At 35.0% G+C, this 27,320-nt stretch overlaps 1 protein-coding gene across 4 annotated transcripts in view; it reads right to left on the minus strand.

Annotated features, from left to right (window-relative positions):
* Window positions 1-455: 455 nt before the first annotated feature.
* Window positions 456-27,320, minus strand: part of LOC112045021 (protein drumstick) — a 41,509-nt gene continuing 14,644 nt past the window's right edge. For 3 of the 4 annotated variants that reach the window (XM_024081058.2, XM_024081056.2, XM_024081055.2), the window contains exons 2-4: window positions 11,921-12,181; window positions 1,548-1,621; window positions 456-747 (exon numbers count right to left, since the gene is read on the minus strand). In XM_024081058.2, coding sequence (XP_023936826.1) covers window positions 1,597-1,621; window positions 11,921-12,138 — 243 coding nt within the window. In that variant the 5' untranslated portion in view covers window positions 12,139-12,181 and the 3' untranslated portion in view covers window positions 456-747; window positions 1,548-1,596. Of the gene's footprint in view, window positions 748-1,547; window positions 1,622-11,920; window positions 12,182-13,327; window positions 13,476-27,320 lie in introns of those variants that run through there. The other variant, XM_024081057.2, reaches the window with a different exon arrangement.

Below are 27,320 nucleotides of genomic sequence, written 5' to 3' on the forward strand. Positions count from 1 at the left end.
CGTTATTATTCTAAGACAGTCCTTTCATTAGACGCTCATCAAATCTAGAATTTCCGTCAGTTCCACTTTTCTTTCGCCACTCATTTACCATTTTTCATTAAAAAGGTTACGTTCTACGTAGAAGATTATATTAGTAACAATATTTTAAATATTATATAAATATTATTTTACATAAAAATAGCTAAGCACTTAAGCCGTTTATATGCTACCATCACTAATTCTAATAAATACTATTTACAAAATTACCAGAATGATTTAAAGCAAATAAATTGTTTTTTTTTTTAATATTAGCAATTTGCTAATTTGCTCAAAAATCTAATTAGAAATAACAAGCAAAACATGGATTTTATGTATACGAATGTACATTTCTATATTTTCTATTGTCCAATAAAATTTTAATCAATTATTATTATAATTGTGGAACAATTTTACATTAATGTTTTGTACATTTAAACTTTTAATTAATCAAGTAGATATTATTATAATTTATTAAAAAAATGTTAAGAGTGACACATGATAGAGTATCATTTTTAACATTATTTTTTACATATAATATACCTTATGTTTAAGGGACGGAAGTTTTTTTAATGTTATTGCAATATCCCATTCTGGTGTACAACAATAGAAGCAAGAATACTGTTAAAATTCCCAGGTGGTTTTTTACCTACATACAGGTCTCCGACTGATTGCATAGTGAATCACCATCTTATGTTTGTGGTCTCCTTTTTGGAATTGTAGTGTATTTCTCTGTAACAAAATATGACGTGTTATTTTTTATCTTATATGACAAGACTTAAGAATTGATGCAATTAAAATTATTCACAAATCCGCCCAATAGTTATTGTTTATCAAAAGCTTAATGCTTGTGGATTATACAATAAGCACGATCATTGTATACATTTTTATATAAAGAAATTAATATCAATAGTATGCGGTCTCTATATTCATTGTCATTTCAGTGACAAAGATATATTACTTTTTAACATATTTGAAAGTTAACATGTTAAATTGCAACCATTGTATTTTTATTTCAATTATTAAGGTTGTGCGTGGTTGTTTGTCAATAAAACTGTAATATGGAAAATGTTGTTGAACCTTACTCTTTGCTCGATTTCCATGTTAGTTAAGAGTGATACATATACCATGTTCATTTTTAACATTTTAAATTGTAACCACTTATTTTTAATTTCGATTAATTATTGATGTTTTGCGTGGTCTGTCAAATAAAATAGGTATATGAACAATGTTGTTGAACCTTACTCTATGCACGGTCTCTATATTAGTTAAGCGTCAAATTGTCATACATGTGACGAAGTAGTACCTACACATGTTCATTTTTAACATGTTAAATAATATGGACAATGTTGTTGAACCTTACTCTTTGCTCGATTCCTATGTTAGATAAATGTCATACATGTGACAAGGTATATCATGTTAATTTTCAACATGTTAAATAAGAACCACTGTTTTTTTATTGCAATTATTGATTTTGTGTGTGGTTGTTTGTCAATAAAAGTAGGTATATGGACAATGTTTTTGAACCTTACTCTATTGTGTAAGAGAGACCGCTGTTGTTGATCGTGCTTCTTCATCACCTCACCGCCACAAGCATTGACTACATCTACAACAATTGAGAAAAACATCATTAGTAGTACAGTGATATTTTTGAAAATTGTTAACATAGTGTAAAACAGTGAAAAAATGTTTTAGCCAATGTTTTTACATAGTGTTATTTAAAATTTTATATTAAACAACAATAATTAGCAATTGAAAACCTGTTCTCATCGTCAGTAATTTTCAAAAAAAAAAAGGAAATTCCGCTTTTTTCATATTGAATCAACAAAATTGATGCTCGCTTTCTATTATAGAATAATAATTTTGAAATGTACACCAATTGAACACAGTCACCATCATCATATCAGCCGATGGACGTCCACTGCAGGACATAGGCTTTTTGTAGGGACTTCCAAACATCACGATCCTGAGCCGCCTGCATCCAGCGAATATTGAAAACAGTAGATAGTAATATAATAATATTATTTTGTGCTACATAATTAAAGAAAAAAATATGCTTTTTTGCTCACAAAAAATAATATTGTCAGCATCAACAAAAAAAAAAAGGAAAAAACAGTAAACTTAAATCAGGATTAAAATACGGGGTACCGTTACTAAAAACAACCATATCAAAGAACAGATTTAGTGAATCGTGTAAGAAAACCGTTAAAAACTAAAATGAGATTAAATTCTATCCGTGCAACAAACAGAAGATTTCATCCCCAAATCCTGGCTCATCCCAAATATGTATTCATACAGATCGAGGTATTATAATCCTTTTAAATAATTACCTAAGTAGCTACGTTTTTTCAAATCATTCTTTATGTAGAATGTGTGTTTAAAAGATTTAGGAACAAAAAGTTGTAAAGGTAAAGGTAGATGTAAAATAAATTAGCCACATCTGTTATAGATTTGGGCTTTATTCCGATTCTGAAGAATTATTCAAGTAGTTAATAGGTATGAGAACGATTTGCAAGAATTAATGAAAAATTATGAAGCTATAAGCTATTCAAATGGATGCAATACGTAATCAGTGATATGATTCGGATTTTCATTGAATCTCCAAAATACGTGAAAGTTATTATGTTAAATAATTATATTATCTGTACCCTTATTTACTTACTATATCATAATAAGTAGGTACAGACTAGACACACCGCAAAATACATCATTTAGTTACATAGTAATTGAAACAAACATAATTCAAAAACCCCAACTCGATGTATAGGTAAACCTTTAACAATAGAAATAAACTAGTTAGTGTAATAACATTATAATTATGTTTTCGCCATTGTCAGCCTTTATAACAACCCATTACTGAAAGAAAAGCCCAGTGTTTCTAGCTCTACCCAAAACATGCGCTGGACCCGGACCTACGAGATAGTTATTCTATTTAGCAAAGTAACCTTCGAATCTCAATAAAATGTAAACAGGGTTGATACACCTTAATAAACTATTCCAATTGGCTGATATTATCCCGCTGAATCTCCAAAAAACGTCTTCGTTAATAAGTACATATAAACCTAACACAAAATCTTCACACTCTTACATACAACAGTAACAACGAACAACATAATCCGAAAGCGCGCTCGCTGTGTGGCTCATTGTAAACGTTGAACTATTCAAATGGTCCGATAGCGCAATTTACTTAATCGTAACAACGATCGAATTCCCGCCGAATCTCCACAGCGCAGTTAAAGGGCGTAGGTGACAGGCATTTATACTTCCGCGCGAAACAACACCGGGTGAGTTCGTGAGCGAACACCCTGTACGTGCGACTGTGGGAACGAAACGCTTTGTTTTTGTATACAGGTTGATTTCTTTAATGTTACAAACTAACTAAGAGTATTTTAAAAAGAAAAAGTAATTGAGATTAATAATACAAACTAAAATACGACTGGGCTGCTACTGGTATCTTTTTTCTTCCAAAATTATCCTCTTATTTCGTCATTGGGCCAGGAAAACATATTAACACCCCAGAGTGGTTGCCAAAATAAATGACTCTAAACTCGATATATTCATCTAAATTAGATCATTACGAAATTGCAATAATCGAAGAATTAGATCTTTTAAACTACGAATTAGATCGAATTACAAATTAGACGAAATAATTAGATCTTTTAAACTACGCAACGAATTTAATCCGTTTTTCATCATTAGATAGAATGATGAAAACTTCCATTCAAGACATTCCCTTCGAGACCAATCAAACTTAAAGAAGTGGCTCTAAATTAGCTTTTAAAAATTGACCCGTTCTAACAGATAAAGCATAAACAAGCTTTAAAGCTTATAAAAAAGGATCAGCCTGTACATAGAGCGATATTTCCCAAGCTAATTAACCGCATTGCCACCTCGGACGACGCGCGAACAATTGTGTACCATTGTACAGCGAACACTGTACACCCGTGCCTAGATCTGTTGTAATGCCAACCTAACAATTCCTCGGCTGGTTTTAAATGGCAAATTAAATCCAAGAAACGCCTAGCTAAGTACTTAAACAGGCTTGAGCTAAACCTTGTTGAAACATCTTTAAAATGTAATATATTTTTTTTATCAATTATTTTTTTAGATATAAATAAAAATATATGAGCGGCAAAGATCGCTCACATAAAAATCATTTACTATCAAAACTTAAATCAATTTAAATCAATACACGATCAAAACTCTAACCCTAAAATCGACGATCGAATCCTAAATGATCTATAATTCGACAGAAACGTCCTTCACGCATTTGTTAATTGGATGAAAAGTATATTAAATCAAGTGTTTTAGAATTTCGAACTAGCTTCGCACCCATGCGGGGTTCTTAGTCATGAGCTGGTTCTTGTAACCGAAACCGTTTGGACAGTGCCGCGTGCCGTAGAGTGCTACCATACCAGACTTGGAGCCGTACCATAATCTCTTAAATCCGTACAAATAAGCTTATAGCAGGATTATTTCGAGATATTTTAGCAGGATATTTTAGAAAATATAAAATCCAAAATTAGCTCGAGCTAGAAACCGACTGCCAGCTGCGCCAAACACTAAATTTAAGTCCACGGGTAGGAAAATATTCACCGACATACTTCACCGAAAATACTTCACCGACACTCGTCGACACTAGCCGACATTCGCCGACGTTGTTCAGATGACCCACTCTACTAACTTAGTAGAGCATCGATTTTGCATCGCAATTAAGCTGGGACCCTCTGTTATCGAGACGTCAAAGGCTAGCCTTAATTACGATTACTGGAATCGATAAATTATAGTTCAGATGTACGCTTAATTAAGTTAGCATAAATGTCAGTGACAATTCCCATTGTTTCTCAGGTATTTCGCAGATAATATCGTGTTCAAAACATAGAGATAGAGAGTTGCGGATTTATTATAATCGAAAGTGCTATTGGACTAAGACTATTGAAGCGATAAATACTATGCGATATTATTTTATGAAATAATAAATTACGCATCTGTTAAATTAAATAAATTATATATATTTAATATTGGAAATTTGATAATTAATTTCAAAAAGAAATATAGCTTTTGTTAATAAATAACATAAGGTGATAACAATAAAAAAGAAATTTTCAAAAGTTTTTATATCTGCAGTAGAAATTGAAGTGTTGGGCGAGTCGCACTAGGCGAAGCCAGCGTATTAAAAAATATTAATTATTATTCAGGGTTATTTTAGAAAATATTATACAGATTTTCGTGAGATAACTAAAAGTAGATCCTTTAGTTAGTAGGTTCCACGTCCGCGATAAAAACCTCTTTTGAGTGTTTGAAAGTTTCAAGGGTCAGTAGAAAACACAGAGAGAATAGAATTGATTGAGATAACAGACACAGGAGGGCTAGAGACTAAAAAAAGGGAATCATCCCTAATATAATACGTGTGTAAAAATTGCAGTGATGTTATTCTATTACATGAGATTATCTATTCATTAACTTTGGTCTACGTAGTACATTAATAAAATCAATAACGTCAAAGTCACTGGTTAGTAATTATCAAAATTACTATTAGCTAACTGTTAACAATAAATTAATAGTAAATAAGCCATCACGTGACTTAGGACTCACTAACAACAACTAGTTGGTAATTTTAGTGTAAATCTACTCAAAGTTAGATGATATGCTAGCAGGTCAACCAATCGACGAACTTGGATAGAACAGATTTCAATGGAAGAAGCAAGGGAAATATGCAAGAATTATAGCAAGTAGAGAAGTAGGATATAGATATAGGACTTATTTGCAAGACGATTGTGCATAGAAAAGGACCTCCAGTTCGCACAAACAAAACATTTAACAGGCACACCTATGGTTACTGCGGCCACTAGACGCGGTCGTGTGAATCGCACCTGCAATCGTGAGCGCCCTCGGCGGAGAGTACCGCTACCGATTATTTCGCTAAATGACTATGTACCGAGACCTGCAGGTTTACGCGGAACCGCGTATGAGGCGAGAGCATGTTGCAGTGTCATGAAGTATCATAATATTTTATTTTTATTGAAAACTAGCTGACGCCCGCGACTTCATTCCATTTTATGCAAACCCTGTGGGTAGCCTATGTGTTAGTCCAGGGTATGATCTATCTTCATTCAAAATTTCAGCCAAATGGGTTCAGTTCTGGCGCCGCGAAGGAGTAAGTAACACAGACATACAATTACACCAATTTTAATACATTAAAATCTAATTGGTGTGATATAAAAAAGAAAAACCTTGTCTTTTTTAAGCGCCTTTGGAATGTCTTTCTTTTTGTTCACATGATTCTTGGAACACACAAACTAAACAAAAAATCTTGATAAAGTTGTTGAAGCTGGTTCAAAATGAGATAAAAACAAATAAACACTTAATCAGCGGGAAAGGTGATAACAGTAAATCGACCTATACAAAATAACAAAAGCAAATCCGAACTAATGCTTGCCATTATAAATATTCATATAAACAACGGAAATCACATCCAAATCAGATTAATAGTTTCTGAAAGTCACGGAAATACAAAAAAAATCCAGAACCTACAGTCTTAATTAGAATAACAATCATAATAAATAATAATAAATTGAGTGAAAAAGAAGGACAAACGAAAATAATTAACCGATGCGAAATATGAATCGATCAAATAATATCAACAAAACCTACATTTTTATGTCGGTTAACAATACTTGAACAGTTAATAATTAAATCCAAACAAAAGAAAAATCGGTTGAGTTAAAAAAAAAAGAATTAACCGATGCGAAATAGCAATCGATCATCGATCAAGCAATAAGCGAGCGTTTACCGTAAACCACCAAATAGGCGAACCGATACCCGCAATACGAGTCCGGGTTAAGCGGCGTGCACACTGTTCCTTGTACGGCGACTGCAAATTACATGTTCACGTGTGGGGCTACCGCGTTCGCACAGTTTCGGAAGCATTAGGGGCTATTAAGCACCGTTAACACACGGGCCCATCACGAGCTCACGACCGTCGTGAGCGATCTATCGGAGATCTTGGTAGCCCGGATACGGAGCGAGGTTTTCACACGGAACCCCGAGTACGCGTGCACCCATATGGCGTGTGTGTGTGTTTTAAGGACATTTTGTTTTGATTTCACAAGCTACGCGATATACGCTGGTCAATATGCTTGTTACCTAACTGTCACTTGCGTTGCACATGTCACCCTTTGATTATTACGTATATATAATCAAAGATGTCACCTGATGTTCTGAATTTTCAAATTTATGAACTATTTAATTAATTTCAAGTCAATTTATTTTGTTTTGATTTCATAATTTGAAGTTACGCGACTCACGCTGGTCGTTACGCTTGTCACCTGAAACACAACCTGTCACTTGTGTGTAAATGTCACCTAGCGTTCTGAATTTTCAAATTATGGACTGTTAATTGAATTACAAATCTAATTGTTTATTATTTTGATAACCATAATTTTTTTTTTTTTTACATTACTGTTGCCTAATTAGATAATAAAATAGATAATTTATTATTTAATTAAAATAAACATTTATTTTTTTAATTTATTACTGATTTGCTTACTACTGTACACAGCATTATGTACATTGCTCAGATGTGATGAGAAATTGATTACCTTCAAACTACCTTTCAATACGTAGGTACCTAATAATATTGTGTTTATACCTTTAATGAGAATGTTTAAATGAGTTTTGATAGTAATGACTCAAGGTACATGGAATCAGTTTCTGTTCTTAAAAACTATTTTAATGTCTTTTGTGTTTTAAAAATCTTTTTTTTTTAATTGTAGTGGATTTTCTTTGTTACTTGTTTACCTATCAATTTAATAGAATAGATAGTTGTAAATGTAAATGAAAATGTAAAATTCATATACCCTCGCCTTAATCTGGTAAAGAATATAAATGCAGTTTCCATTTATAAAACTAAATAAAATCTATCTATTTATTTCTATTCTATTTAGTATTTGTAACAATGTTCAGGAGACTATGGAAACAACAATTGCACTGTGACCCTGTCATCGAATAGCTACCACCACATTGTATGGTAATGTATCGTGGGCGACATTCTGACAGACATGTAAACACGTCTTTAGTAATTGGGGAATGTGTTTGACACATCCACAAGTATGTACTCTCCTTTATTTCGTTGACATCTATTTTTACCCCCCACGTAAAAGGGGAGTAATAAGTTTACCTTGTGCGTTTCTCTGTGGTGGCTTGGTCATGGGATGATTTTAACGCATTTTTTTTAATACAAAGTTGATTCATTACAAAATAGATACAACAAAAAAATATATACTCGTAGTTGTGCACAATATAAAGTGATTTACAGATAGCATGGGTACGGTAACAGTCGCCTTTATGACGTTCATAATACGTACTATTATCGTGAATAGCGGCAAACTTTCAAGAGTGAAATGAACTGTCACCCACACCATCCTACGTGAATGAAACTGTAGATACGATAATTATATCAACGGATTTTGTTTAGGATTAAAGATAAATTAGTATTAAAGATGTCCGACACTTCCTCATAGTCCGGTTTTCCGAAAAAATTTAGTCATTATGTCAAGTTTCAACTAAACAAGTCAAATTTTTCCGTGAATATCGCATGAAACTACGTTCAAACGCATAATGTTATGTTATGGTTAATTAACGTTAAAATCTAAATTATACGATTTTCTAATTTTGAGTTACATTTATGAAAAATTAAGTAATTTTTCAGGGAATTATTAATTTTTATGCTTGTTCTCTTTTAATGAAACAGCAGGATGTATAGTATTTTTTTTTTATTTGTCGTTAGTTTTAGTTGTCTTTAAACATTGGGCAGATACTAAAATACGAAATTCGTTCTTTAAAACATTTAATCATGATGGTTTTAATGTTTGTGAATTGTATTTATGCATCTTATTCGTAACGTAACGACACTGTTTAGATAAAGGACATAAATATAAATCAAGCATTAGCGCATTAGTTCAGATAAACTTGATCATTCACATTTAATTACCTTGTCCTTAGTACTTTTACAGATAAATCCAAATCAGAGTGGCGTATTAAATTTATCTTGTATCTGGTAGTGCCATTACAGTGTTTATTATAGTTGTAAAACCGTATGCAATTATTCGGGGTTACAGGAAAATTAAAATGAATTTTATTTTTAAAGCTCCTTGCGATCACTGTCAGTGTCAATCAAAGGTACGAAAATGTATATTTATACATTTGTGTATGAGGCTTTTAACGAGATTATATTTATGGCAAGTGTATCAATGTTTTTGTCGGACGAATATTTAACGATGATTGTGAAGCGGGTGTTTATACTCGTATTTTGATTGAACAAAGGATTGAAGTATCTAATAGAATCACAAGAGCAAAGTTTTAGCCAATTTGATAGAATATTAAAATCAAATATGTACAAAAATAGTTTTTGAGTAAAAGATAATAGTAACTATGTTTACTAACTAACTAACGGGAAACTATAGTCGCGTGCACTTGCGCTATAGACCATTATCTATACTAATATTATAAAGCTGAAAAGTTTGTTTGTTTGATTGAACGCGCTAATCTCAGGATCTATTGGTCCGATTTGAAAAACTATTTCTGTGTTAGATAGCCCATTTATCGAGGAAGGCTATAGGCTATATATTATCTCCGTATTCCAACAGGAACGGGAACCACGCGGGTAAAACAGCGCGGCGTCAGCTAGTGTCTAATATAAGTACATATCAGAGCTTTTTCTGGAAGAAATCCTAAGTCTGACTACCAAGACACACAAAGAAGGTAATCTTAAGGCTGGTTTTAGAGTCACACTGACAAGACGTTGACCGTCAGCGCTGACAGGCGAAATGTATGAGCGTTTCAGAATAACGCGTAGTTTTCAACGCGTGCAGTGGTCAGCGTGACTCTAAAACCAACCTAAGACATTGCACCCCTCCCCTTCTCACTTCCCCACTTACAGACGGACGAAATCAAAGACCGTGATGATGACATTTGTAACCAGGATGTGTGAAAGTCCTTATTATAGGCACGTCCAGCAGTGGATTTCCATCATCTGATAATTATGTTGAGTAGTTAGTATGAAAAATAACCAAGTATATCCTACTATGTGTCTCCATTGCGGTCTTTGTAACAGTAGTGGCTACAGCTGACGTCTCAGTACAACACAGCCGAGCGCGTCGCTGACAGACCGGACCCTAATATACGGCGACAGTGTGACCGCGGCCTTGTGCCCCGTGCCGCAACCACAGTCTAACTAGGTCGGTAGGTAAGCATATTACGCAATCGAGTGTGTGGATTTTTCTATAACCATATTTGTGATCAAGTATTACCTATTGTAGGACTCAAAAGTGATTACAAATATAAGAAAACTAATGCCGAATAAAAGTTATGATTCACAACACTTGGCAGGACTACTTAATTAACAAATTAAACTGTAACCAAAATAAGACCCTAGAAGGAGAATGAGTGGAGTCACGCACTTGTGAACGATGTGTTTAGGGTTAAAGGATCCTTTGACTGGTATCAAACACTCCCCTTTTCCACTCAAGTCACTCTCCCCGCATATCCCAGAGCACACTGAAGCCAACACGAGATCGAGCGACGTCATACGTCACAGACTACTATTTCCTACAGTATTTATTAAAAACATGTAAATTTAAAAGCGGCCAACGCGGCGATGACAGTATTTATAATTAACAATTTTTTCTGACACTAAATGAAACGACACACAACATTAAAGTGTTTTTCGGATAGCATGGGTACGGTGACAGTCGCCTGTATGACGTTCATAATACGTACTATTATCGTGAATTGAGGCAAACTTTCAAGAGTCAAACGAACTGACATCTGCACCATCCTACATGGAACGAACTGTATACTATATATTCTTGGTACCAGTTGTGCTTACAGTAGGTAGGGGGAGATTATACAGGGTGTAAATAAGCATTTCCCATAACTTTAGGGTAATATTCGTTAACGAAAACGTATTAAAAATGTCCAAGGAACATGTTTTCTAAAATGAATACTTTTAGAGTAAATAGTATATCTTTTTGTATCATCCATTATACTGCATCCATATATTTTACAGGAGTCTATTACTGTTAGCAAAAAAGGTTTGCAGTCCTTAAAATACGGCATGTTTCACTTTGAAATAATTGACGCGCCGGGAACCTATTCTGTTATTCTTTTACGTATTTTAAAATGACACATTGCCACTTTGGTACATGTTACAGAAAATAGTTGGAATTATTTGAATTACTTTTATGTAATAATAAAATGAAAAAAAATATATTAAAATATTAGTTATGCAGTTCGGTCCTTATTAGTGGTCTCATCAACGCCTTACAGTTATGGGTAATTGTACGAAACATCCTGTATAATAGTGCTAGGGCCTAGGATTCTGCCAAGCCATGAAAATCATACCTACAAAATTTAATCAGTATAGTCATGAAAATATTTAATTCCTAGGCCCAAGGACTACAAAGTCTCAATAGATCCACGGTAATGGAGCGGGCGCCTGACTTATCACTGAGAGGTTATGATTCGATCCCAGTCCTCCCATACCCCGTGAGTTAGGTACAACAATTGCTGGGCACTCATAATAGAGTATTTTCCGAATAATTGTAGGGGACTTATTTCTTCCATCGACATTTTTTGTTTAAACCATAGAATCATCCCGCATAGACACGCATTCGGTGTTACCCAAATAAATGTCGGTCATATTACGTACCTTTACGGAATTAAGTTTTTCACAACACGTATTTTTCCAAGATGAAAAGTAGCCTATGTTAATATAGAGTAAAAATTATTTCCGTTCCAAATTTCAGCCAAATCGCTTCAGTAACCGCAGCGTAAAGGAGGATCAAACATACACTGACTCACACACACACTTTCGCCTTTATAACATTAGTGTGATTGTACTGACCTGTGCTGACGCAAATTGTCCTGCCTTTTGAAGCTCTTCCCACAGACCTCGCAGCTGAAGCTCAGCTCGGGGCTCTTGTGGGTGCGCTCGTGTATCATCAGGTTGTAGGACTTGGTGAACCGACGTTGGCAATACTTGCAGACAAACTCGCACTTGGGGCGCAGCTTACGCCTGAAGTCCCTGGTGTGATCCTCGTCGATTTGCATCACGGCGAACATTTTGTCTGGGCTATGGTGCTCGCTGCGGGCGGGGCTAGTGCGCCTGCGACAAAATGCAACTTATTAGTCTTAAGTGTAACTTAACTTGTTACCTTGTTATATAAAGACGTTCTGTAATGTAATATAGAGAAGAAGATTAGGCTATAATGGTCGCTGCGGGCGGAGCTAGTGCGCCTGCGACAAAATGCAACTTGTTACTTTAAGTGAAACTCTTTACTTCTTAACTTGTAATATAAAGACGTTGTGTAATGTAATATAGAGAAGAAGTGTGGGCTATAATGGTCACTGAGGGCGGGGCTAGTGCGCCTGCGACAAAATGCAACTTGTCAGTCTTAACTTATTAACTTATCTACACTTCTGTACTAAAAAATGTGGTATTGTAGGAACTAGAACTAGGTACTGATCTCTGGATAAATCGATTTTTTTTAAATCTTTATTAAGAAGCTTTATCACAGAGTGATAATGTCGCTCCGTAATTCTGCTAACAAGAAAGCTACGTTATTTATACGTGTCAACAAATGGGAACTATGCTAGTGAAACCGCGCCGAAAATGCTGTGCGTCTGCTAGTACTACTGCTAGTTTGGACTATGACTTCGGGCGGGTCAATAGTGCGCGAAAAGTAAAGATATATGCATATACTCGCATTTGATGTCCGTCGAATAAAGCTTAGATACGACGACATCACAGCTTAAATACATGTAATTAATTTGTTTTAAATCCTTAATTAAATATTGAATGGACATGCTAATAGGTGTACGGTTTAAAGTTCTACTTGACTTTTGCTAACTTCGCATTGACTGACTACGTTTCTATGCGTAATATTTCTATGAAGCTACACTAACTGAAAGCTTGTAGCGTAAATCCAATATAGCATTATTTTTAATGTCCGGATCCGGAAAATTTTGATAACGTAATTAAAAACTAATTTAATTGGTCCAGTTGTCATGCTATGCACGAACGACACGAATAAGGTCCTGGGTTCGAGAAATATTTTTATTCACATTATGGATAACGCCTTATTAATTTACTTGGTCTTTAGCATAAACACTGTGCAACATTACACGTTATTAGTTTATTACATCGCCTACGAATAATATGCAATGTCGTAATATTTAACGCGACTTTTTACGACTATAATATCGTAATTAACACCTATAGATATCGTGTATTAAAACGTTAAATACGCACCTTAGAAAACACTTTCACTGAAGTGAACAACAACACTAACTATTAAGTTTGGAAAATACACTGAGAGCCGATGACTAGATGTGTCACGGACGTGCGACGTAGGCCGGGTGCGTTTGCCAACTGCGATGGCGAGAGGGTGCGGAAACTACTGATAACGTTACGCGGAAGGCGTAGCCCCCACCACGTGTTCAACAGGTAGCGAGTCGGTAGGCTGGGAGCGTCGTGGAAATTATATTGCTACGCTATTCTGACAATGACAGTCTTAGCGCAATATTTTGTTAAGGAAAGTTACTTTTCTTTGTCAAAATAATGAATTATGAAGTCTTTTTATGTTTTTTCGTATGTTGTCTGACTAATTGATTAGTCAGGTGTACCAAGCGGGTATTAGGCCCAAAGGATATGCCATCTAGAAGGGTAATTTACAGCGTATTGTATATATTTTTATGTTATTTATTAACGTGGTGTTATTATATCTGAAAAATTGATCAGTCAAGTGACTCAGGCGGGTATTTGGACCGCAGGGTAAGTATTGCTTCATCCAGAGGAGTATTGAATAATTATCCACAAATTATCATATTTTAAATACAGCACACACCAGTAAAAAATAAAATAAATGAAGTGAATAGCAATGAGTTTGTTGAAAATTAAGCAGTTGCAAAAATGTTTCCTTATTTACGTTTTGGAAGACATTATTTCTATTTTCCGTAGACACTTGACTAACTATGAAACTTGTTTTTTTGACATTCCAACGCGGTCTACGCTGTCGGACGCTAATATTTCATAATTCACCATTGCTTCGTACTTCTCGCTAGCTACCACTATTTTACCACGAGTACTAAGCATAATTACGGGTACAAGCATTAAAATGGCACCGATTACGGCACAGTACGGTGGGAAAGCCGCGGGTGGCTCGGGGCTACCGTGCGTGCGTTCCACTCACGATATTACTTATTTCGGCACTGGCGCGGCGCTTGCACCCGCTAAATTACCGTTTGCCCGGCTTCTGTTATTAGCGGATTGCGATTTCCAGTTTCTGTAGTTCCGCGTATTTTTTTTTAATTACGGACTTATAACTTAAAGTGTCCTCCTAATCTAATATTCGCTTTAAGCTTAAATAACAAATGGACAATATTTTCATGTAGTTTAAATTGACCTTTAAATATAGGGCCGATTTCAACACCTTCTAAAAGTGACGGATAGCTTATTCCCAAAGTTTGTCTTTGTTTTTCGACATTTACAATTGATAAAGTGACAAAACTCACGCCTTAAGTATCTGACACTTATCTTAAGGTGGTGAAACCGAACCATAAACATCAATGTAATACCTACTCGTAGGTATTTTATAATTTTCTTGTAAATGGACATGATCATATATTGTTAAGGTAATATTTTTATGAACATTTTAATATAAACTTATATGACTCAACGAACTTTGTACCCATCCCAAACTACCTAACCTAATAATCTTTTGTTAGATATGGGAAAAGTTCCAAGCTTTCTCATACAAAATCATTAATATCGGTATATTTTTTAGTTTCGGCTGCTCCTTGGGTTGTTTATTGGTTTCTTTAAATATTTAAACCGATCAGACTATTTAAGTGATATTTAAAAATAGGATACAGCATAATATAGCAGAAATTAAAGCAGAAAAGTAAACGATTTTAAAACGAAAAATCCGATATTTTTGATAGCAGTAATTTAAATAATATTTTTATTATCTACATTTCGTTAAACTTTAACCAAAGGTATTTAAGGCGTTAAAGTTTTCCGTGTTTTAAGGTAGTTGTAAAATTTAATTACCTATTATTAGCAAGTGTTAGTATTACACAACCAAAACAACTGTTTATTATTAATTATTTATACCTATTCAAGTCTCCTACTGCGTATAATTTCATTTTTTAATTTTTTGTGATATAAACAACTGGATTGTGAGAAGGTACTTGTAATGTAAAGACGTTCTAAGAGGTATTTTTTGCTAACATTGTAACTCCGATAAAAACTATGCATTATGGTGGTATCACGAAACTGATGGCACGCAAAAGAAGCTCCGTTGTAGAGATTTCGACATTTTAGCTACCATTTAGGGTTACAGTCCGCCGGTACTTTTTGATAAACATCTGATAGTCACGAAGTTCCCTCTTTAGTAGCAAAATAAATGCCTCTTATGGTATGAGAGATGGTCCCGGGTTTATCTTAAATTTACTGCTCATCTTGAAGAAATTATCGTCATTCTAGTAACAATAGCTGTTAACTCAACATTCATGTTCAAATAAATCTTGGAAATTTAAAGGCTTTATGGTTTAACGATAGTGATGTAACCTATCTAGTTGTGCGTTGACACTACTAACTTTGGTTACGTAATAGCCACTTTAGTAATATCTTTATTATAATTTTCATATTAAGTTGCAACTATATTTAATGTCTTAACTCCGCCTTTTATATGCTAATGCAATAAACTGAAAATGTTAACTTACAAGTAGGTAAGTTTTAATATGTATTAATATCGATTATTCAATAGAGCCGTGATAGCCCAATGGATATGACCTCTGCCTCCGACTTCGGAGGGCATAGGTTTGAATCCGGTCCGGGGCATGCACCTCCAAGTTTCAGTTATGTGCATTTATAAAAATTAAATACCACGTGTCTCCAACGGTGAAGGAAAATCGTGAGAAAACTTGCATACATGAGAATTTTCTACGTGTGTGAAGTCTCCCAATCCGCATTGGGACATTCAATGAAACAAACAAACAATCGAATCATTCCTCTTTATAATAATAGTATACATAACTTTAATATGTTTATAATTGTTAATACTACGTAGATTACGAGAAACGTAGTTACATTTTTTTCCTTTTAAATATAGAGAGGACCCAAATGACGAAACTACAGGCGGTTTGTTGTTTGACAATGTAACCCCAAAAATGTATTAAGAATTCAATAACTTATTAATACAACAATAGGTACAAGACCGCATACTGTGAGGCATATTTTTCCTTATAAACAAAGGTTATGACTTACGCGAAACTTTGTGGTTGCCGAAAAAATACCATATCTAGTTGCGATCTATCTGTGTCATTTGTTTTAAGACGGATCTTCGTATGAATCACAATCAACTCATAACTTAGTGAGTGTTCATATTTAATCAATAGCCCCACTTAAATGGATTGGACTAAACATCAAGAGGTCATAGGTTCGACCCCCCGCCCCCCTCCCCGGTCGCTAATGTCATAATGAGTGGCGTGCACAAGGTTCTTAATTAGGGAAGGTAACAAATTGTGCAAAATGTAAATAAATCTAGTGCAGTATTGGTTCGTATCCAGTCTTCGGGGTAGGGGCATTGCTTTGTTGAAAAAAATACCTACCTAAAAATATCTTTAATATGTCTATACTCAAGACGCCGGACTTCAGAAGACCTGGATTCGAGCCCTGATAGCTCGACAATAATCCAAAATCTTGGATTTTTCATAAAAAGCTTCTCTCGTCTCGTCCTCGAACGTAAGCGCACAGACGGCGAGACGATACGTTAATAAAAGGAGTTTCATACAAAGATTACTGGACGGCTCCAGATGATACGGTAAAGATGTATTTCCAAGTTGATATGTGTGATATGACCTTTAAGTTGAAATACAGCCACAGCTTACGAGTAGAAACTTTACGTTTAGTGTGAACACACCCTTAAAATTACGTTGCATTGACGAATGTTCTACGGATTTGTGATTCATAGACGATGAACTACTGACCTCCTGATTCACAGCGCGGTCCAGGTGTTGTATTAATTAGAAATTTAATCGAACGTTTAAATTAAATTGTTGAATTTATTTCGTCGAAACGAAATATCGTCATGGGTATTTACCCATGTTGTAAAATTCCATACAAATTCTTATGTATTAGGAGACTATGAATAACATGATTGATGATTGTTTCTATTGTCTTTTTCTTTTTTTTTATTCTCTATAAGTTAGCCCTTGACTACAATCTCACCTGATGGTAAGTGATGAAGCAATCTAAGATGGAAACGAGCTAACTTGTTAGGAGTAGGATTTAATCCACACTCCTTTCGGTTTCTACACGACATCGTACCGGATCGCTAAATCGCTTGACGGTACGTCTTTGTCGGTAGGGTGGTAACTAGCCACGGCAGAAGCCTCCCACCAGCTAGACCTGGACCAATCAAGAAAATCTCAATGGGCCCAGCCGGGGATCGAACCCAGGACCTCCGTCTCGTCTTTTTTTCATATATTGTTGTTGTTGTTGTTGTTGTTTGTTTAGGTAGCTAATTTAATTTATTTTTAGATTACTTTAGTTTTAGAAAATGTAAATAGTTATAAATATAACATTGACTATTAAATTATACCTATTAAATACTTTAAATAAAATTAACGTGAACAAAAAGCTGACTTGAAAAATTAGAATTATACAAAGAATTTTACTCACAGTCCAACAAGTATTCAAGTCTCAATAGCTCCAGATGCAACACCGAGAGGTCGTGAGTTCGATCCCCGTCCGCTGGACTATTGTCGTACCCACTCCTAATAGTTTTTTCCTAAGAAATTGGGGGAAATAGGAGTATTGATCATATTTAATATAATAAATGGGCAAATATTCTTTTAAAAAAACCGCTATTAGACAGTCGCTAAAAAACCGTAAGAAAGTGAAACTTTGCGTTCTTTCGTCAAACATAAAGCTCACATTCGCACGAGAGTTTTTTTAACGGACGTTTAAAAAGCGTTCAAATACAACAAATGTATTCCCAAGTATATGTTCACACGACTAGTTTTTAAAACACGACGCGCAGATTTCGAGCAGTGTTGCAATTTCAATTTTGGGCGTTGGAAATAGGCCTTCATTTAACTTCGTAGGTACTATATTTTGAACTAGTAAGCGTAGTGTTGGTCGACCCTCCACCAGGTGGACTAACGACATCAAGCGAGTCGCAGGGATTCGCTGGATGCAGGTGGCTCAGTATCGTGATATTTGGAAGTCCCTACAAAAGGCCTATGTCCTGCAGTGGACGTCCATCGGCTGATATGATAATGATGATATTTGAACGCCTATATAACGTCCATTAAAAAAACTCCCGTGCAAATGAGGGCTTAGTCTGGGATGCGTCACCGGCCTCACGCGGAGGTGAGAGGTCTAAGGAGTGTCAGTTGTGTCAAAGTCTGACTCAACGCGTTCATTAATTACGAGCTCAAGTGAAAGGGATCCGCAGGTGTTATATGGTTGATCTGCATTTATACTAATACTACCGACGCCCCGCGGTTTCACTCCCGTAGTTCCCGTAACCGTGAGAATACGGTGATAAAATATAACCTATGACATTCATAAATAACGTGGCTTTTTTCTTAATACCACAAAGTTTACCTCTATTAAGTACTTAGATAGATTTAACGAAACATGACATCGACTTAATGTATACTCGTATAGAACGCAAGCCGATAGACTCATTTTACTAAGGTTGCAAGCTGAAAGTTTATCAGCCCATGCTTCTACCATAGGTAGAGTCCTTTTCATGAAAGAAGTCTGTACATAAATTGACAGCGCCTTACACAAATGACAATAAGACCGCCATTACCAAATGACAGAGAGCGCCAATAAGACATTAGCGCTGCGAATAGGGGACTTCTTTCACGAAAAGGACTATACCATACCAAAGGTAGTCAAATGTAGAGAACCCATGCCCTCCGAATTGAAGGCAGAAGTTATATCCACTGGGCTATCACAGCCTTGGAAGGTAGGTTACAATCAACCTCAATAGCTTAACGGTAAAAAGGCTCGAATCCGAGCGGTCTATGTTTATTCCCCGTTGGCCTTTTGACTTATCCATTCATGTTTAAACGCGTAAAATTAAAATAGCACAAAATAAAAAAAAAACAAATGTGAAACAATATATCTTGTAAGTTTATTCGATAAAATATCTCGTACAACATTTGCATCAACATAATATTCCATACATCCATCTCATTAAAGACAACGTAGCAGGATCTTACACCGGCGCTATTGTGTGCAGCGCTTACAGAATACACCCTAATGATCCCAACAAAAACTGCCACTTTAAACTTAATTACGCAAAATTCCACAAATGTACACGATTGTTAACAACAATGTAAGATAACCGACCGGCAATGAACCTAAGCTTTACACTACCCGTTTTATATAAACACCTATTTCAATTCGCAGTACATTGCACGCAATGTAACGTGCGCACATCGTTGTGAACCAGGCGGGCAGTAAATTCAGAAAATCTATCAAACTTAACATTTATTCATTGAACTATCGGAGCAAGGATCAGGAGTTGTAAAATGGCTATTAAGCCGTTTTCACATGTGCATGTATCGCGTAATTAAAGTTTACCACTTGCGACTTTGAAGCGAATCGTTAATGCGGTGATTTGACTGTATTCATAACTCGAACAAAGTTTTTATTGGCTATGAATTTTGAAAGGATTTTAAGTAGTAAGTTAAAATGCTTAATCGAAATAACAAGAGTTCAGAGCCTTTGACTTTTAACAAAGCTTTTAAAAAATGCCTTAATAAAACGAAGGAAACATAGAATAAATTCTTGCCTTTTAGCTGGGTCAACCAAAACAAACTGATAAAATATAAAAATATTGGAATAAATAAACGGTCTAGTTAAATGTAAGTACCTAATGTATGTAATAAATGATCTCGGGTTGCCTGAACTTATTTTATTTATACTTTATTTGTACACCACAATAACAAAAATAAGAGAAATAGAGGCATGCTATGAAGAAAGCAGCATACTAAAGGCGGCTTTATCGCTATGTAGCGTTTTCTTTTAGGCCACCCTTATGGATATTATATTAAAGGAGAGAAATCTGTAAATATAAAGCTTAAACTCACTAGTCAGAAGCAATCTATGTTAATTTTATATTACAGTCAACCTAATTATTAAATAACATTTTTATTTCAATGAAAATAAATGAATTTTATTCAACACTTATACATTTTCGTATATACATATTTCACTATCTACCAGCATTGGGTACAACCAAAAGAATCAAACGAACCACCACGTAAAAATCTGTCAAATCAAAACCCACTCTATTCACGCGATCAAAAAAAAAAGAACAATGTAAACTTTCATAAAGGGCGATTTACACGCGTCCCGCTCAAAGGCAGTATTTATCAAGTTATTGTGTCAATGCCTTTATGCGCGCATCTAATACGGTCTATTACCGCGCTTTGTGGCCATTGTTCGTCTTTCACGAGGCCGAGTGCCGAGTCAGCGTGAACTGTTCGGCTCTCGGCTTTCTTGGAATTCGATTGACGCCCTGTGAGTGTATATGCCGCTTTATTTGTGCAATTGTTAATGTTTTTGCGTTATTGTTCGTGATATGTGAATATTTGTCTTCAAGTTGTATCATCATCATTAGGCTATTTATAATGGTCTAAGGTAGGGCCAGGCTTCCCTCCTTATAGGTCTTGAGGATTTGAAGCTGCTTTAGAGTTAAACTTTTAGCTGCTTTAGGTCTGCCTTCTTAGAAGCCTTGGGGAATCGGAGCTGCTCATTAAAGTCAGGCAATTTTTTATGACTCGCCGTAGGGCCAGGCTTTCTTCCTTCGACTTTTTGGATTTGTAACTGCTCATTCCATTCAGGCTCTTTTAGTGACCTACGAAGGCCAGGCCAGACCTCCTTCTTAGAGGCCTAGGGGATTTGGACATCCTCATAAGTGTCACGCCTTGTTGGTTTGTCTCTCTATTAACTAGAGTCGGGCTATTTTTAATGGCTTACTGTAACGCCAGGCCTCCTTAGAAGCCTTGGGGATTTCGAGCTCAGTAGTGTCTGGTTATTTTTAAGGGCTATGGAGCTTGCGGGTTAGCGAACTTAGGGTAGTAATTTTTACTCTTGTAACGATCACTGTTGATCATAATAAGGACGAGGACCGAATGCTTAACGTATAAAGGTCCCGGGACCCGACCCGCACCGCCTTACGACCATTAACACCAAGAACTTCCCCACTCCGGCCTAATAAGAATTTTTACCGATTTTTGACTTAGTTTGTTGTGGGCTCTTCTCGGGCTAAGGCGTGTTTGGAACCCTCGTAACTTTTAAGTTTTCGACTTTAGATATTTTTTTAATATTTGTCTCATATAGTCAGATGGTCTCATTGCATTTATTAGGCCATTACTTATTAGGCTCGAGTCTCGGTCGATTCTTTCGTTTAAATCATCATTTATATTAACCATGACACAACTTGGCATCTCAAAAGTGCTTGTATATTATGCCTATGTGAAATAAATGAATTATGAACTTTTAAATTTTGAACTGACTCAAAAAGCTCACTATTATAGTCCGACCCAGGACTCAAACCCAAGACCTCGTGATCCGAAACCACACAAGCTAACTACTGAGCCACTAGGCAGTTTATTACAGTGGATTTATAAAACCGGGCAATTATAAAACCGTGATTCAGCGCACGGCGGGTTCGTTCCGATAAAGGACAAGGCACTACAATAGCTCTCTAACCCTTTCTACCTTACGGCGATCGTTATCGGTGGGAGGGAGAGGGAGAACATTGTTGTTCATTGTTCGTAAAAATGTCAAACACAATGATAAACATAATTTCGTGTTGAAATACAGAGATGCGCGGTACAATATGGATTTGTTTTTTTTATTATTCGTTTTGGAAATAGGCAATGGAACTCAGACTATGATCTAACAATGGCGTGCACAAAGTATTTAACTAGGGTAGGCGCTGTGCGTAAAAATTGCACAAAATGGAATTTTTCGATTTTTGAAAATTCTTGAATAGGGTCGTACCTAATAAATACTAGGTACCAAGTGCGTTTTTGCATTTAAGAACATGCTTTTATTTTGGCATACAAAACATATTGTTGATTTGAAAATATTTTTTTTTTAGTTTTTACTAACAGAATTTTAGTCTCATATAAGTATTATTATTAACGTCTGATCGTTTCAAATAAAAAAAAAACAAAATCCGCCAACCCGCATAAGAAAATCGTGGTGGGTCTATGCTCTAAACTAGACATCTCCTTTGCAATACAAGCGGCGTCTAGCTAAACACAAGTCCGCGTTCGCAATTTTTTTCACCCAAGCCAATCACATGAACGTATTATTTAAAGCACATAATAGCAATTTAAATGGAAACAGGTTCTAAGCGAGGCCAAATTATAATATACAAATGAGAGAGTGAGCAGAAATAACGAAACAGTTTATGTCTCGCGCGTTCCCACAGGAACGGTATGCGCTCGGTCGAACAGCGCACTGAGTGGAGTAGACTACTAAATGTTCATTGTCAACTTTTTTTTAATCAGTCTGACATTCTTTACGAGTCACAAAATAATAGGGTTTTCATCGCAGCGAGAGACAAAGTAAGTTAGCCAAATAAACTGATTGTGTGACATATCTTAATATATAAATGTGAAAGGTCATTCTAACTAACAAAATTCATCACGATATCTCAAAAACCGCTTGATGTAGAAAGTTGAAATTTGGCGGATTTTGCAAGAGGGCCGTATTTAGGAGGTCTAAGGGCTAACGAAGTCGCGGGCGTCTGCTAGTTTTTTCATAATCACAAAAATTTGTAATCATAATGATTGACATTTTCATTAAATTGTCAATATTAATATTATATATATCTTTGGTTTTAATATTTGGTTTAATATTAACAACAATAACATTGTTGAGGCTTTAAATTTAAACCTTTGTCAGTCGTAATGCAATAAAAAATCTCCTTAATATACAGAAGAGCTAGAACCTTAATCAACCGAAATAGTGTTTATAAAAATATCAAATTAAAACCACCATAACGTGTAACCTGAAATACTAACTAATAACATTTAAGGTTTTAATATAATACAATTTAATATTATCAATTTTATTCAATCATTCTTCGTTTTATTTTAAAATTATTTACATACGTAAAACTTTACGATTATTTTTATAAAGATACATTACGGGGTACAAGAGTTGTTTATAATAATTATGGAGTTAATAACTTATTTTATGACTTGTTAATGATATAGCAAAAATAAACGATGGTCAATTATAATTATAATGTTTAAATATTGATTTATCATCAAAATGTTTTGATTGAACCAAGTATCTGTGTAAGATTTAAAGTATAAATATGTAAATGTCAAAAAGGTAAAATATTTGAACATTCCATCGGTTAATTCGGAGAAAAAAACCCCAGCAGATCCCCGGAATTGTGACCGATTGTGTAGGGTTAAGGAAGTCCTTGGCAGTTTTAATTAAAACATAATCAACGTAAAACTGCGAAAAGATTTTTTGCGAACTTTAGAGATTAACTTAGACTTAAGATTATTTAATTTTTTTTTTTTTTTCAGTATATTATTTTATCCACCTAGCCAACCAAAACAACATTAATGTATTACCAAAAATCTATACACTTGGGTTTAAATACATAAATGCAAATTAAAATTACTATTTCATACAAAACAAAACGACGATACCGACAAAGTCACTGAAAAGCAACAAAAATCTTTACTTGTTTAGTTTATTTTAAAACTGGAGCATCCTCAAGAGATATTAGCTCCATTCATACGCTTTATAGTATTAGTTTTTTTAATTTTTTTAAATGAATTTTTTATAATGCATATTTTTTTAGCACGCATGTCTACTCCACTGCACCGCTGTGCGCAGTGCACTGATATATTGGGCGCTCGCATCGCCCCCGGCGCAAGCCTCCCTCGGCACTGATTGCTTATGTTCTACAGCGTATATAAATGCTAACTACTTCTTAACTGTAATGCATTCCTTATTAAAACATAACTATATCTACTTTGGAAATTACTAGCCAGCGCTCCGTGGTTTCACCCGCGTAGTTCCCATTCCTGTGATAATACGGGGACTAATATAGACCATGACACTCACAGATAATGTAGCTTTCTAGTCGTTATCGAATTTTCGAAATCGGTTCAGTAGATCCAGAGATTACATACAGTTTGAAGACGGTGCTAAGCCGATGATGTATTAATTCAAGCCATGTTTATTGAACATTTTTAGATATTTCAGACAGTGATCTTTCATGGAGTTCTTACAGAAACGGCTTAAACTAATACGACACTGGCTTAGCACCGGCTTTAAACTGATCAGCAGGTAGAACGTGTGATGTTATTTTTCGGATTTAAGTTTAGTGGATACGTTTTTAGGTTTTAAATTCATTATATTAGTTATTGATACTGACATATCGTAAAACCTCAATTATAAAGTTAAATAAGATATTCATAATTATATCAAGCTATTTTTACGGCTCACTACATGACCAGGCCTACCTCCTTATAGGACAGGGGATATGGAGCTTAGACCCACCACGCTGGTTCAATGGTTGGTGGGCTTAGAGTGATAATGTTAAATTCGTTAACGATCACTATCATATTTTAATGATAATGACCAGGGCTGACTGTTTTACATGTTCTTCGAGGCCCTTGTAATACCACCAACTTCCCAACTCCAGGCTGAGAATATAGCTAAAAATTTCTTGGAAGAAAAAACCCAACCCAGGATTCGAACCCAGGTCCAAGTGGTCCGAAACTACATACTGGTAACTAACTATTGGCAGACTAAAACATATTATAATAACATAGGTACCTATATATAGGTACCTATATAGATATTTATTGTCACCTGGATATTTTTCGTTTTTACTACGACTATCTAGGTATACCTACTAATATTATAAATCTGAAGTGTTTGTTTGTTTGATTGAACGCGCTAATCTCAGGAACTACTGGTCTGATTTGAAAAATTCTTTCAGCCTTATCCCATATTTTATGTATATATTTTATTATATAGCCCATTTATCGAGGAAGGCTATAGGCTATATATTATTTCCGTATTTCTACAGAAACTAGTCTAATTTTCAATAATAAAATTCGATTTAGGTACCTACTTACGATATCAAAGATAAGATTCATAAAATTATCAATAATCACAATCGATCTACTTTAATTAAATTTAATCTTTAATTTAACTTTAATTAAATTAAATCTACAGTAAACATTTCAGTTACAGATAAAAACAAATTGACAATGTGTGCGTAAAGTTTTCCATTTCCATTTTTAAATCAACCAATCCCGTGTTACATATAGCGTGAGTTGAACGAGGCAACTTATTAACAGTAGCTCGATTTCTCCCGCGGCTTTGATTGGCTGCCGCGTAAACCGGTAGCCGACTCCCACATACAAATACATACACGCACGTCACACATAGGTACGTGTGTTATGTGTGTGTTGGTGTGCGTGCCTTCAGGCTTTATATAAGAAGGCAATTCTTTCATTCTTTTCTTGTACCTATTAGTCCAAAATCATAAAAGAAGCTTCTTATATGTTTAAATGTATGCGATTGTCGAATGCATATTTTTCAGGAAACGTGTTAGTATTATGGAGGCGGTTCGTTTTCCTTTAAAAGCAAGATAAGTAACTATAATGGGGATGATGACTAGGTTGGAATATATTGATTTTTATAATAAATTCGGATAAATAAGGTCAATGTTAACTAATTTATACATAAAAAGCAAAGATTGACTGGATATTTGCAAAATAAATAAGATTATAAAATTTCAAAATGTAATAAAAATCTTTTATCGTAATTAGATAAAAATTCATACAGTTTTAGCTTCCTTACATTCAATGTGACATTTTTCAATAAATGAACTATTAACATAAACGCACGAATAACAAATATATTAGTAATTTTGTTTGAACACCCATACAAATCTAACGATCAGCGAGCCAACGACGTCACTAACTCGTGCCATTTTGTATGGAGCGTTTTTCAGGGATCCGCGGCAGCGCCGCAAATCTGACCCTTTAAATCCCTGTAGCTCCGAAAGTAATGATCACAGATACCCTGTTACTTTGACAAAATTGCTTTACTATTAGTATACTCTTAATTTATATACAATTTAACTGTAATAAAACTGTCATCATCCCTATTAAATATGTATTTAGTCTGGAATAGGATGAGTAGAAAGATGTATTTTCCATTGTGTTTTAATGATGACGTATGCTAGTTGACATATACGAAATTGTGATTCTACGAGTATGTAACAAATGTTATCCATTGCCTATTGATGGACATCACACAGGACTTACATACTTCCCCCTATAGGTATAGAACGACCTTTTGGCTGATGGAGACAAATCGAATTAATCATGTTTATAAGAAAGAAAAGATCAGTACATTTTATAACCTGACCCAGGATTCGAACCCAGGACCTCGTTACCGAAGGTAATAACTAACCACTGAATCAAAGAGGCAGAATAAAGACATACCAAGGACTTAATCTCGCATTGTACTAAAAAGGGATTGACTAATCAAAACAACAATTAAATCTGAGCTAAGGGCTTGTCTCAATGTTCTTATGAGATCGTGACCAAACATAATGTCTGCGTATATAATTAAAACATGGATACGGCCTCGAGCCATATCCCATGCAGTGGCATGCATAGTTTTAGCCAGGGTAAGCATGAATTTGAGGACACAAAAAATTGTGAAACTTTCTTAAATAATTATTATTATAGCCACTCACCATCCAATAAGACCACGTGCCTGCAGTGCATGACATCAGATTACAACCAACACACAATCAGTTTTATCGGATAGTATTTTAGCCGAGTACGAACGATTTTTGGGCGGTTAATCCAAAAATTATTCGTACTCGACTAAAATACTCGTAATAAAGTAGTCCGAACTAGGCATTATCGCTGCAGTGCATGACATCATGCAGATCGCGACCAACACACGATCAATTTTATTCGGTTGTAGGCACGTGGATTTATTGGTTAGTGAGTGGCTAGCGTTATGCATTTATTAGCTAATTTTCTGGATGTATTGATATTCAGATGTCTTTATTCGTTTAATCCAAATTATCAATGCAACAAAGATTTTTTTTAATTGTGAAAAGAAGGCATTTTAATTAATTTGCTGCTTGACTGCATAAACAAGCATAGCGGTAGTAATAGGGATGATGACAGTTTTTTAA

Source organism: Bicyclus anynana, chromosome 19 (assembly GCF_947172395.1).
Source record: "Bicyclus anynana chromosome 19, ilBicAnyn1.1, whole genome shotgun sequence".
In the NCBI taxonomy this organism is placed as follows: domain Eukaryota; kingdom Metazoa; phylum Arthropoda; class Insecta; order Lepidoptera; family Nymphalidae; genus Bicyclus; species Bicyclus anynana.